The sequence below is a fragment of the Scophthalmus maximus genome, chromosome 13 (genome assembly GCF_022379125.1).
Source record: "Scophthalmus maximus strain ysfricsl-2021 chromosome 13, ASM2237912v1, whole genome shotgun sequence".
NCBI lineage: Eukaryota > Metazoa > Chordata > Actinopteri > Pleuronectiformes > Scophthalmidae > Scophthalmus > Scophthalmus maximus.
In genome coordinates, this window is record NC_061527.1 from 22,707,745 (window position 1) to 22,723,168 (window position 15,424).

Sequence of the window (15,424 nt, forward strand, 5' to 3'; positions counted from 1 at the left end):
AGATGGAATTATCTCCAGTAAGATGTGTCAGATGGTCACATGCACATGGCCACATGGGTGGCACATGGGTGTGTGTAAGTGTGCCTTAGCTTGCATGACTCCCCCCTGGTATCATCACCATTTGAAGCACCAACGGGGGTTCTTAGCTTGACAGCTGTGCAGGGGAGAGCGGGATGCAGATGTAATATCTTTCTATCATTCCTCATCAGCTTCAGACTCCTAGGAAGGTTGGAGGCACTGACAGGAATCTACTGCCACTTAACAAGACTCCATTTACTGTGTTTTACAGCCCAGACACACAGCTGAGAAACACCATTTGAAATGGACAGGATGATCCACCATAAACTAGAGAAATAAAACGGTATTTCTGCTGCAGGAGCCAATAATAAATTAAGACCTGATGTTCTCCTGGAGAAGTGTTGTGACGAAATTGTTGCCAATTTGCGACTCAAAAATGCGACTCCATTTGCGTCATTTTTGACGCAAATGGTGCAACGCAAAGAAGCTGTCGGCACAGCCGTCAGGGGCAATTTAGGGTTAAATGGGTGAGGTTTTTTCTTTCCCAAGGATAGTTTGGCTCTCTGACTGGAGGAGCCGGGGGTCGAACCACCGGCCTTCTGGTTAGTGGACGACCCTGTCTATCTTCTGAGTCACAGCCACCCACAGAATCATCATTGCTCGGGAATGGGGGGACGCATTTCTGGGGCTTTTCAAATGAGCCTTTGACATGTGGCAGCCTGCTTGTTGCTCTGCTGTGACACACTCAGTGTCCAAAATGCAGCCTCCGAGAGATGCTTTAATTCATTGGTGCTATCACATGTTTTGATCAGCGTATAGCATTGTTGTTGTTGTTTTTCACCCTTCCCCTATATATATGTATATTTTAACTGACATACATTATACTTATATCTGAGTAAATCTTTAATCAAGTAGTTTTAATTCTACTTGAATAAAAATTGATCAACTAACAGTATTTTTACTTTGGTACAATTTTCCCTCAAAGGTCTGCATTGGCAAAAGTGCATGCTAACGATCAACAGCCCGTCTTTATTTTGAACTGTACAGTAGTCATTTTACTTTATCACAAATGTAATGAGTGTTGCAGTTGCCCTGAATGTTTTGTTAATACTACTAACAACAAGGTTGATTGAATTTTGGATTGAGTAATTATCATCAGGTGTATTTGTATCTGTTTTTATCTTTTTATCAACTTACGCATGTCTAGTCCAGGTATTTAATTCATATAGGTTTGGTTTGGATTTGGTCTCAACAGTAGTTCGAAGAGTGTAACCTAAACTATCAAGAAACGTGTTGTGTGCACACCAAACGTAGACCAAGTTTTTCGCATCCCGTTACTTGCACAAGTTTGGCCGCAGGATCATTTGTGTTTACAAATTAAACCCACCCCTGCAAATATTCGCCCGTTCTCTGTCAGAAGCTCGAGTGAATGATTTGCATTGCGTCATTCACGCTATTTCTATCACCCGGAGCGAGGGCTGCGAAATTCACATCTACTCGCGCCTTTGGATTGAATGTTACACTTCACTTTGTGGTCGCTGTGAACGCAATGATGTGACTGTAGGATATTTTGGCACAGATAATTTAACAAACCCTTGCCTTTTAGCTTGGCATCAATAAGACGTGATGATTACACCATTTAAGTCTGAGGGCAACAGAGCAGGCAGGTTCACTGTGTTGTCTTTTTCCCACGGAGAACTCATTTTGAGGGTCACATTGACGGAGAAGGAGTCAATTAATAGACGTAATAATTTTCCTTTTCCTTTCATCAGGACACAACAAGGATTTGAATTACAGCCTGTCAAACAGTAAATTGTTTACTGGCAAACCGGTCCAAATCTAAAATTAGATAATTATAGCTGTTGCTTATGTTGTGGAAGAAGAAATTGAAGATGATGCCAGGGAAGCCTAATTTGCTATTACCCTGGCGGACAGACCTGATTACCAGTCATTTTGCAGAACTGTCTTTTATGCTGTGCTATGTTTCTGAACACAGCTGTCCAAAAAAAACCCAGACCTGGTCAGGTTGCAAATGGGTGGAACTATGGTGGGGAATTTATTTTAAAACACAAATTATCAATAGGAATGAGAGCAGGGCAACGAGTCATCTCTCCAATACTTGGGGCACAGACTAAACATGAGAGTGACGCTGTCAGTCAAATCCAATTTGTCCATACGCACAGTCTTGAGAGGAGGTCTCATCCACACACCTACAGACTACACTGTAGGTATGCAGACACTTTGAGGATGTCACAGACAGTCAGAGGGCAGGTGTCACAGCCCTGGTCCTCACATTTTTGGAGGAGTATTATTGTCTGCGCAGAGTTACAGTAATGGCCTCCAGTCCAAACAGAGTACATGGACATGTCAAAAACGAAGATTCATCCGGCTCTGTTGATCCTACATCCCCAGCTGCAACCGAACGTGGCCCTGATGAGGGGATGCCAGATATTCTTTTCACACCTCACGGGCCTGTCAGAATTTCCTCTGAGGTGCCCGAAGCCAATGTAACCGCTTGATGGCATATGTCAGAGATGACTCCCACGCATAGCACCAACAGGATGGAATTTTACTCCCAGATATCTGTGCACAGTCGGAAAGAAAGATGCATTGGAGGGGCCTTCCATGTGTATTGTGTGATAATCTATTATATTGACTCACAAATTGCCAAACTTTCGTTTAGTCATTCTTAAATTATGGGAATAAAATGCTTTTTTTTGTTTCTGCGAACCAAAGGAAATTACAGATGACCCTCGTCTCATTAGCAAAACTAACTTTGAAAGAAATCGTTGCAGTGGGTGAATGATCACAGCTTGGTGTGATGACTGCACAGAGGAGAAAAGTTTCACAGAGCGAGTGGGGAAAAAAACAGATGCTACACTAGAAAACAAATGTTCAACGAACCACACTGCCATGAACGCTGTGGCACTGCTACACAACATCTGCTGGTTTCCCAACAAATTACCGGCACCACAACTCTGATAACTGGTCAAATGAGGATGAATGAATATAATTACACAAACAGTCGATCGCATATAGTGGTCTGTTTGGAATAATTAACTATGCTGGGTCAGAGAGGCAGATATTCCTCAAAAGGTGATCATCTGTGGCCATATGCACAGGTTTAGATAAATTACCTGAAGGAGTTCTGTATGCAAGCCTGTCTCTTCCCAAATCCATGCCAATGTCAGCCCAAAAAAGTTCCCTTCCCAAGATTATTCTATGGACAATATCCCTAAAATAACCTTACATTAGTAGTAAACCAATTGTAATGTTAAATGCACCCAAGGGCCATATGAACAAAAAAAATAAGCACAAATCAGATTTCATTCCTATTGTCAGTCACTGATGGAAACACATGACTGTCACTTTAATCACCACACAGTTGAGTTGTAACCGTCATATTTATTTAACAGTTAGCGTTTGCAATCAATCGTATACTCTACTGTCGCACACCTGACGTAATACCTCCACCCGAGGTGCATTCAAGTGTACATACGTACATCTCACTACAGTGACAATGGCCGTCTATTTAGTTTCAAAACTAGCACACATACAAACCACACGCACGGGTTTGACAGGAAAATGTAGACTCAATACATAAGCTAGTTATTTTAATCTTTTTTTTAAAACAGATGGAAACCAATGTGGCACTAGGTTCATTTGTGATGAGAGCCATAAAATATTTTTTTGTTGTAAAACAACAAATAAAGAAAACCCCATTAAAGAACAGCTTGGATGCTCGGCAGTATCTGCAGATACTCAATATTAAAATGAATTGGATCGGGGGCAAAAAATGCTTGATTGGGGCATCCCAAGCATCTACAAAACAAGACTCCTCATTTTTTGACTGTGGATCAATTTCAAATATTGCATAGGGTAATGGAAGCAGAGCTGCAGAGGAAAGTTTGCACACCTTCGTTTTTTCATTACCAAACATCCACAAATTCTGCAGTAGCCTGGAAATAACAAAAGGGATACACTCAAGTAAAGCAACTTAACATTTTACTGAAGTAAAGTTTCTTGACTAAGTCAACTTTAAAATCATTTTTTCCACCTTTGCCCAGATTCTATTATCTGAAGATTGCAGGCTTCTTTTTGTGTAAGGAAAAGACAGATATAAGTATCACAGCTCTGCTCACTGCTCCCTAAAATAAGAGCCGTTCGCAGTGACAGCACTGATAATGTGTCAGAGTGGGAAAACCAAAGAGCAGAAAACAGTGTGAGTGTGAGCAAAAGTGAGCGATATTACTAATACAGTATCTAGGTGTAAAACATGTGACAGATGTTAGCGTTAAAAATAACTAACAGGTAAACAGGGCTGAGCAAATCCACAAACTGACATTACTGTTGACATTTTCAGCTCCATTTGTGATGTTCGTTGTGACCAAAGCACCACAAACTGACAAAAACACTGACAACATTCCAAGTTGGACAACCATTCAACGCACCGTGGCTTGGTGGGCCAGCTAGGCATGTTAATTGCGCGGCTGCAACAGCAAGCGCCTTAGCGGGGACGTGAACGTGAACCGGCGCTACCCAGTGAGCCAACGCCCCTATTAAATAGATATATTTTTATGAAAAGAGAATGTCTTGCATCAAATACTGAATTGTACTTTATGGAGAACCTTGCAGGCACGTCTGCACAATGCTATATTTTCAGGGTTAGCGTGGCCTGTGATGGTGGGACCTAAGATGACATCTTTCCATGGGCCTAAAATCCCTGGCTGAGCCCCATTTGATATGCCTGTAGCTGAACAATTGAGATTATACAGTTTTACTCAGTACTTTTACTAGCTGGATTCTCTATGCCAACCAGATCTTTGACATTTCACGTCACAGTTGAGTTCATAAACTAAGATATAAACCTGAGTTTGTATCCCCAAGCATCTCAGGAGAGGACACCACCCCTTACTTGCCAATGTGATACCTTTTTAAGTCCTACTTTTAAGCCTGGACATAAACGTATCCTATAAACTTAAGCAATTGAGACGTTTGAGGAAAAGTCTCCTATCTGTGCTGATACCTTGAGCTCCTCAAGGGCTCTAACGCTGGCATTGAGAAAAACACGAACATGCATTCTATTGCAGGAGAGACCTTTATTGACATTGACGTTATTGAAAGAATCGGTTTTCGCGAAACCTAAATGGGATGAAGAGAACGCAGTAAGTGGTGGTCTCAACTTGACAGGGAAAATGTTTTTTTTTTTACAGTTCAGGTGTTCTGGATCAGAATTAAAGGAAAGTTTTGGCCAAAATATTGCAATCTTTGAAAGCAAATACGTCTCCAAAGATGATCCATTAATTTCCACGCCACTTCACACGAATTGCACGGTTTTGTTTATCCATTTAAGATAACACATGGCAGTGCAAATGTTGTACAAATGTTGGTTAGCCAAGGGAGGGAACATATCCATAGATCAAACCATATCCTCAACTAGGTTTTACCTTCAGTGTTACAGCTTTCTGTGACACTTGACACCTTCTTACAGAAACATATTGCTCATTTCCCCTGTGAAGGATCTGACTCCAGTGGTGGTCGAAGCACTCCCGTGTTTTACTTTTTACTGCATTACTGTGTAAATATTATAAAAGGTCATGTATTCAAACTTTTCCTCAAGCAAAAAATACAAAAATATATACTTTAAGAAGCAAAAGTACTCATGCAGTACTCAAACGGCTCATTTGAGAATAATGCATATTATAATGGATTCAAAATACTGATGCAATAATATGTATATTTCTTTAATGTTGCAGCTGGTCACAACATGCTTAACTCTAAGTAGAGCTACTTTATACGACCGGGCAGCTTCATCATGTATCATATTTTATTTGCTGATTATATTTCACAACATTAATTGTAAAGTGAATCAGCAAAGTAGTAACTAAAGTTATTGAACTCATGTTGTGAAGTGAAGAAACAAAGTCCAATATGCCTTTTGACATGTTGAAGAGTATACATTGACATAAACTGGAAACACTCAAGTAAAGTACACATACCTCAAAAGTTCTACCAGTAATTTCCTCCACTGTAGGATGTAAAACATGTGTTGTGACTCTTTTTCCTAAAGTGTCCGTTAAGAAACAAAATGCTCCTGGAAATGGGGTTACCCACTGATTTTTACCACTGCCGTTCAGCCTAAATGCTACTAAGTCGATGCTAATGCATGCGCACAGGACTTTCCCCTGACGCAACCAAGCATATTTATGAAGCAGACTGTTTTGATTTCAATTTGGGTTTTGTCTCTCTAAAAATTGTAGATCGCGCTGTGGATTTCACCCTCCACTACCTATTATTTTCAGGTTTCTGAGGATGCCTCCAGGGCAGATAAACATCATGAAGATCTCTCTCACACTAATTAAGCACAGAGTTGCTGTCCTAGCCAGAAGTTCCAAATTTGAGTGGGCTGATTTAGCAAGGGCTAAATCTCTGTGTTTCCACCCTAAGGCAGTACAACAAACATCAATACTGCATTTTTAATAGAAGTAAATGGGGGCATGCATAATTTGTAAGCTGTGTGATGTGTTATTTGTTGCTCGTATAAAGACAATCCATTTTGCAAAAGAAGAAAAAAACCTATCATTAATTTTATATGCTGCAGATGGTTGTGTTATCACACCCAATCCCCAAACGTGTCAGAACTGGACAAATGACTGCAGTGATGCTCAAGGATAAGACTTTTCTTCAACATATGAAAGACTCTCTGCCGACTCTCACCCAGAAAGTTTTCCCTTCCAATTGAGGACTGAACATGAACGTAAATGAAAGTGGTGTTCTATGGCAAACCCAGCAGTTTATCTGCCGTCTCTCAGAAACTGTGTCTTACGGCGTATTCTGAGCTCCCCAGTTGTACACGGTAGCATACAATTGTCTAAAAACACAGGGTCGGAGTGGATTTGAACCTACCTCTTCTGCTTTGGTCTGCTCAAAGGCAAACTCCACGGTGGGCACAGCCAGTTGGTTGGCGAAGAAACTCACATCTCCAGGCAACTGCAGCGAGCTGACGTTGGGTCCGGGGCAGTTCCCACCACGAATGCAACTCAGCAACTGTCTCTGGCGGGGCGGGGAGAAGGAGGAGACAGACTGGGATTTAATGGAATAAGTATAGTCTCAGAGGTCAACAAGATGCTGCCACCATGATGAGTTAAATGAGTTACAGGGTTCGCTTAATTCTTCTGTTGACACGTTATTGGATGAGAGATCAGCTCACGGCTCATGTTTATACAGACTCTAGATAGTTACAAAAGAGCAATGCTATTGTCCATGTGACAAATGGCCTATGCGTGTTTACCATTGTTGGGCCTTAGCTCTCACAAAATGGAGGATGTGACTACATGCTCCTTTGTTCCAGAAACAAAGGAAAGCAATGGAACATTTTTACACATGGGAGTGAAATCGTTCCCAAACTCCAGCTACCACTACACTTGCACCAGCCTAGTACTGGGACTAGGCTCACTTTGGTCGAAAAGGGGCATGTGTGTCCCAGAACCCATGAGGTACCAGGCCAATAAAACTGGAGCTCCCCTTCTCTACTCTCTCTTTCTGTCTCTACTGTCAAGGAGGCAACAGCTCTCCTCTCAGCTCTTTCTCATTTTTAAAGTGCTAAAGATATATATAAAGGAGATTGGAGATGGGATTGATGATGGGCACACAAAACACAAGATTGTGACTCCAGAGACTGCAGTTCAGTCTGCTCCCAGGCCCGTGGTTTAACCTTTGGTTAGGTCGAGGGAACCTGCCTTGGTCATTGGAAATAAATCCATCAGCTTGAACTTTCTTTCTTTAAGTGCTGAAACATAACCATAAAAAAGTTTAATAATACTGTAGTCACTTTAAATATATGCTGTACTGCAAGATCAGACATTTTAGTGGTAAAAAAAAACTAGGACACTGTCAATGAGCCTCTCACTAATATGTCGACTGTCAACATATTTGCAACTTGCTGAACACTAACATTTCTTCACTTTGAGAAACATAGTCCAATTGGACTTAAGTTTCCTTTAAAGTGTACTTGCTGTTGCAAATGGGTTGTATGTTAATGTGTTGATTTGGTTTGTTTGTACATGGGCCTGAGATTGGCAGACGAGATCATACACATTCAGAAATCTGAGGCGGATGCATGCTGGGAAGATGATTTGATGTGATTCGTAGCTGTGGCAAAACATGCACAGACAATGGAAACATTCTATAAAAAATCTTACACTTTTAAATACCAGTGACTTTATAGCACCATTGTAAGGTTCAAATTGGGGCTTCAAAAATACAGCATATGCACATCTTTTCCACACAAAAGGTGGGATTTGTTAAAACTGTGACACTGGCAAGGAACTGAAACTGAGACTTAAGCAAAGTCTTTATTCACATTCCAAGATTCCATATAGTGTACAGTCTGAATCAGGCCATCAAACACAGGCAAGGAGCAGGCAAGTATCCAAAAACCCAAAAGTCCCACAAAGTTCATACAGAAGGAAGGCAACACTAGGAATAATGCGAGGGCATGTGAACATGGAGGCAACAGTGATAATCTGAATCTGGCAACTAGGAATGACCAAAGCGTTAAACAGCCATGACCGTTCCACAACCTTAGCCAAGTGTTTATTATTGTAATCTTAACGGCGAGTGTCCTCTGACTTTAAGGAAGCATTGACAGTGATTGTTTCTAAATCTTTCAACCTTAACTGTGTGTTTAATAATTTGTTGCCATGGCAGACATCCCAGCTCCCCTGGATGTTCAGGGAAGCGTTCAGATATTGTTAACAGCACCCCGATGCCTGCAAATCATACACAATTTTGTTTTGTTTTTCTTTAAAGAGAGGAACACAGAGCATTCAGCATTCGCTCCCTGAAAGGAGTTATCGTACGGTTGGATGTTAGCCATGACAACAGAGGTCCTGCCACCGGTGTGCTCCAACGGGGTCATAGCTGAGGACAAATGAACGCTACGGTCGTTTAGGTTTGTTGGTTTGTCTCGTGCCAATTAAGATGAACCAGGGTGGCCAAATAACGTAATTTCACTTGTCACAAAAATGTTTCCTGAATGCTGAACCTAATAAGCATTCAGACAACTTGTCGTGGGCCAGAAGAATTCTGCTAAATGACATATCACACTGCAACAGGAAAGGGTGAGGTATGAGTACTATTAACAGACACGGCCAACATGTAGCTCGTCACTCGGGGCAACCACTTTTCTAGTGTTATTTCTAATTGAAAGAAACAACAAGGCTGCTGTGCAGGAACTGTTGCGACCAGAGTGGGTAGTGGAGGGGAAACAGAATGCAAAACAGTCAATCAACCGGAAGCTTATCTAAACCATCCACATCCGCTGAGCCCGTCTGATGTTGCCACGTTCTTCTGGCGCATTGCATTTAATTAGAGTGTCCTGTTACTAAGAGAGCTCTTGTGCGCTCCTCAACGTCACTGGCTCCCTGTTGTCAAACATCACGATTGTATTTTTCCATTGGCTGTTGCTCTCTGAACATTAACTGTGACACATCATCACTCCAACTGAATAAACGGCCTGTAAATAACCTTTGACCTTGCCACACCCTGCTGGTTTGCACTTCGATGACGCAGTCAGATTTCAATCTTGCACTTTTTAATGTATTTTGCAAAAAAAACCCCAATGGAATGACGAAAACACTTGCATTCATATCAGTATTCATGAAGGGTATCTCATTATGCACTTAAGGCTAATTGTGGGAGTTAATAGAGTGGGAATAAGTGCTTGTTCATGTGTGCACAATTTAAAAACTGATTGAACTTCACAGACAGACTTTTCACAATGCTGTTTTTCCACATTCAGCTTCATTTCTTCCTCTTTTTTTTTCTTTTTTACTCGGCCAATTAGTGTGAAATTCATGTAAAGAGCTGTGCGTGAAGCCTGTAGTGTTAAAATCCACACACGGAAAATCATGAAGCTTAGTTTGTTTGCAGGAAATTAAAATATACTGGGCAATTAGTCTTCCTGGTGATACCCGCCACAGACCAACACAGAAAAACTACAAAAACTCAAACTTCATCGAGAATTAAAAAACTAAAATTGTATACAGTGCAGAAAAAAACGGGTTGTTTGACAAGTGATCTTAAGATCCCACATTGCAGAGAACAAATAAACCATGCTATGTTTTAAGTTTGATCACCGTGTGGTCAATTGAACATACAGTACTTCTCACTTCCACTTTCTGAACACAGCATTCACTGAGCAGGGCTCATGACACACTTCAGGGGAAAGTAGATAATGTCTCTGTCTGGGCTCTAAGGTCAAATAAAGTCACTTAGAACTATGTCAATCAAACGCTCCTATTTGAGCGTTCACTTGTGATTTGTCAGACAGGAGGAGCTGAACTGTCTGTGTCTGCATGTCAGTCAGCCAGTTACGGACCACTCCCTCAGTTGCTCTGTGTCTGCAGGCTGGCAAAACAATAAATGCCCCTATACAGAAATAGCACTGCACACTGTCAAATAGCTATAGAATTTTCTGACCCAGCAACCATAACAATTTCTTAAATGGAAAATTCTCTTATATATGACATTTTAAACATTAATATAGCAGCAAACAAGTATTTTCTACACAAAGATATAGTGGAGTGATGTCGACTTGAGCAGGGAGGGAAGTCACACTCATGTTCAAGCTTCCCTGTTGATATAAGACAACAGGCAAAGAATGAAATTTAAAAATATCTATACTTTAACAGTGTAATATTAATGTAATGCTAACATAGGATTTGCTCGCAATTTTAGTAGATACTTTTGTAGTACCTCATCCGGTAGCCAAACTTCCTATATTATGAAATGTGCCACATTCTGATTTAGATAACTTCATCACTACTGCTGGGCAGCTTTGAGTGCACTTCATTTGGATTTAGTTATTATCCATTTCAACGAGTAATGAAATAATAATCTTTAACAACAAAAAAAAAATGAGGATTGTACTGGTGAAGTTATAAAACGCAGAGGTGCTTATGCCGATGTCGCACCAAAAAGTGAAGTGGAAATGAAAAAAATAACATGTTAATCAAATAAAAATCAATTACCACAACATACAATACATTTGAAAGAAAGACAAGGCTAATAATCATGTCGTGTCTTATGTTAAATAAGCATAATGCTAATTAACAAGCACACACCGGCTGCGAAAGATACCAGAGCAAATCAGGCCACAATAACAGAGTTCTAGTATGTACTATGTTCTAAGCCCGAATTTAAAATGGTGAAAGAGGAGGAATGCGTTGCCATATGACGGCATTTATACCGCAGCTGTGCTCTCCTAAATCTGATAGAAAAGTGACAGGGAGTTACTCCAAATCTCGGGAGACATCCTGCATGTGGATTACTGACGTTAACTGAAAAAAAAAAAGAGGAAATATCGAGATACCAAATTACATGTCGGCAAAATTAATTGAAACACATTTGTAGATGCAAGTAACGTAAACACCAACTGGGCACTCAATTAGCAACACCTGTTCACATCTGTTAATTAAAGCACCTGTCCATTCATCCAATCACATGGCAGCTGTGCAAAAGAGGTAAACTAATACAGATGCAGGTCAGACGCCTCAGTTATTGTTCACGTCATAATTCAGAGTGGAGGACAGATGGGATTTCAGTTGAACTAGGCGTTGCTATTGGGACGAGCAGGCTGGTTTGAGTAATTCTGAGACTGATGACTTCCTGGGACTTTAACGCACAACAGTCTCTACAGTTTTAACTTGAAAAACAAACAAAACATTTAAAAAAAAAACATCAAGCGAGTGGTAGTGGTCGAGGCCCATCGGGTTAAAGCTGACAGAAAGGCTTCGGGTCCCTTTAATACCAAGGAACAATTCCAATCATATCCAATGCTATGATACTGTAAACCAGATAAATAGGATTTTTGAGCCTTATATCTCATTGAGTACTACCCAGAGAAATGTTACTGATGAGACCCGATTAATTTCAATGAAAAAAACTGAATTACATTTGTATTAAACTATGTTTTTTGCAGCGAATATCATGAAGTAAGATGAATTAACATTTTTAATGAAAATTACTTAAATTCAAACCATTCAGGACCTTATAGGGACAAACCAGATTTGTGTTTACAGCTTGTGAGCCATTTGAAGGTCATTGTAGAAGTGTGCGAAATAGTTTGATACAAAATTTAAAAAAATGTCTAAATACTATATGTATTGTTTGTGTTATTTCTGCTCAATGTTTTTTTTTCTTCTAAAACCTTTCTTTGAAAAAATGGATGGATAGACAATTACAAAATTATCTCTTATCTCCAAATTTTGCTATTTTGAATTCAGTTGAAAACATTTCTGCAAATACCATCCTTGTTGGTTTAACTATTAATATATTATATTAAAATAGTATATTTACATATTTTTTTATAATAGTATGTAATGCTAACTTATCATACCGCTTTGACAGATTTCACATTAATCTTAAATAACCTATTCATGATATAAGACACCACATTTCTCAAGCTGAAGGCATGAGACACTGGCACACACTTGTGTTGCTCGGCTAAAAATCTGCATGCAGTAGACACAATAATAGCAAAATCACTGCAACCGCATGCAATCCACTTAAATATTGTTGAAGCAAATGTTGCAATTCTTACCAAGCCCATACTGTCACTGTTATTCATATCTAAAATGTTTTTAGGTTTTTGGTTTTATGTTGTTGCGTTGAATTCTGTGTTGAATGGGATTAAACTGTGCAGCTGTCGCTTTAACTGTATGCAGTATAACTACATGTCCCGACCTCTGTACCGTATTTGCCGGTAGTGTGTTCTACTGGGACACTGCTGCTACACCAAGATATTGGATAAGCTTCATTTAAACTCATTTTGCTTGAATGTCGGTGATTGGAAAAAATCTCTTCCACTGCTGAGCAATCCAATTTGCATGTAAGTATGCCATTGCCCAAGCACTGACTGTCCAGAAGTTAAAAAAAGATGAAGTGTACAGTTGTTTCTCCCAGGGTGAGTGCTTTAGAAAACACTGCACTGCTCGTAGCATCCAGCTTTTGCCCATTGTGATTATCAGTTCCGCAGTGGATCTACGTCCCAACCCTAAAGTCGTGAGCTCTCGGTCTGAAGTCAAGTAATGTTTTAGTTCCATTGCTACAAGCAGAATCTGCGTCGAAAAAACAGCCATGTGTCATCAGATTCGAGAAACCGTGTCACTTCCACGAGCAAGGCTATGGGATGGCATATTTTCTCAGAGCTACCAGACCTTTATGATGACTGCCTGAAGTACAGTCAGAGCTGCGCTAGGATGACTAAACACCGCGTTGAACATTTTAGCCCCGCAAGTTCAACGACCAGTGGTGATTGGACACAATTAGACTGCAGATGTACTGTATGAAAAACCAACACTTGCAACAAGCTGTTCCACACCAGTCCACCGGGCGGCAGTGACGCAGCAGACCGTACAAGAACGATAGCGCTGTCAATCGAACACCACTACAACGGCAGGAATCATGGAGGAGATCATGCTGCTGAAAAGTGACGGGCACTAGTGACAAAGCATATCGAAACACCTCAAATGCTGGACTTGAAATAAGGAAACAGATTTCGTGAGCTATTGCGGAGATGGACCGACTGAAATAAAATGCTGGAGTACCCCAGTTGGTGCCATGTGTTAGTTGAACTGCTGAATTGACTTGGGGAGGGTAACTGTGATGTCGTGTTGTGCTGAGGGTGGCCCCTGCTTTTCTTAGCACTAACCATGTCGCTGTATTGCATTCATCATTTTGCGGCGTTTATCTGCACTTTCCTGCACCTCAGCGCCACTGCAGCTCTTCCTCTCGCTATGTCCTTCATGCTCGGCTACACCCTTTCCCCCCCGATGACTGAATGTTGCATTACATTTTAAATTTCATTCATTTCGCAGACGCTGTTGTCCAATAAGTGCATTCAACCATGACGATATTACCCAAAAGTGCGAGAATCAATAGAGTACATAAACATTTATCGAATAGGCAAAAACAGCTTTAAGTGCTCATTTTAGACTTGTCATTTATTTATGTATTTGTCGGAATAAATTCAGGGAGTCGGGTGCATTCTGCTGTTGTTCTGATGTCAATGGGGAGCTCGTCCCACCATCGAGGAACCAGGACAGAAACCAGTCAGGATTTAAATGAGCAGTGGCTGCCCGGCCCCCCGCAGTGAGGGTGTAGCCAGCCGTTTGGCAGTAGCAGAGCGGAGTGCACAGGATTGACCATTTTCTGGATGGAAGAAGGGCCTGGTCCGGTTTCAGTCTGTCTGGCATTAAAGGCTGCAGTGTCTCAGGGGCATAGAGGAAGTTTCTGTGCGTTATGTGCCGCCGTTGAGGAAGTAAAAAGGAGTCGGTCACTGGAGCGAGATTCTTTTTTTTTCCCGCGAGCGCTGCGTGTGAGGCGGCAATACTTGTAATCGTTCTTCTCCCATTTAATTTCTACAATCTGACAGTTCAGTTCACTACCTCACCTGTGTCGCCTGTGCCCCTTGTCTTCAGAATGTGTGGTACGCCGTACGCGCCGGGTCAGAGTTTGCCCACAGGTGCGCACATTCTCCCCTCAAGTTAGTTTTTTGCAGAACACAAACTTTGCGTGGGAAGTGCACATTTCCGGCCCCGTTTTGTGCGTGCGCCACATTTATAAATTAGACCCCTGGGCTGCTCTGATTAGTCTGCTGCCATTGTGACCCAGATAAGTTTAAAGAAAAAGGACGATTGAATTTTTGTATTTATGAAATAAAATAATGATGATGAAGTCATCAGGCGGTGAGTGTCAAATGCCGCATAGAGCAACACCACATCTATTTTTTCACAGTGTGAAAAATAACTGAATATCTTATCTGTTTTTTAAAATCACGACCATTGTATAATGAAGGCTCGATAAGATTTGGCTTTTCAAGTCGTTTCTATTTCGGATGGGAAATTAATCAAACACCTATTGAAAGTTCAACTTAAGTTTGAGTATGTAAAATGGAAGAGTGTGAGCATGTAAAAATAATTCCTTTCGTCTGTTATCTTATATTCTCTCTGCAATTGAAAAAAAAAAAAGTTTAAAGATTAAAAGGACATATTTCTGTGTAGGATGAGAACCTAGCTTAACCTTTCTGTCTTGTTCGCATCGACCTTAGGTTTTAGAAGATATATGGCTGCTTTTCAGAGAACTTTCAGGTGACCTGAGGCCATGGCTTTTACTCAACACTTTAAAGGCCTCTGCCGTCTTTGAAATCCTACAATAAAAAGATATCACAAAAATAGGAAGAAGAAAAAAAAGGAAGATCATATCTCGAGATAGACTATCATTCCATCAGCTTGAGAGAACATTTGAAGATGGGACCTCCTCTCCCCATTTCCTATTTTACAACCAGCTATAGTACATTAGGAATTAGCAAAAGTCTCAGGGGGAGAAACGCAGACATTTAAAA

At 40.8% G+C, this 15,424-nt stretch overlaps 1 protein-coding gene across 2 annotated transcripts in view; it reads right to left on the minus strand.

The window, feature by feature from the left end:
- Positions 1-15,424, minus strand: part of LOC118318635 (inactive N-acetylated-alpha-linked acidic dipeptidase-like protein 2) — a 398,478-nt gene that overhangs the window by 101,787 nt on the left and 281,267 nt on the right. For both annotated transcript variants that reach the window (XM_047336974.1, XM_035648477.2), the window contains one exon: positions 6,925-7,071. In XM_047336974.1, coding sequence (XP_047192930.1) covers positions 6,925-7,071 — 147 coding nt within the window. The remainder of the gene's footprint in view (positions 1-6,924; positions 7,072-15,424) is intronic.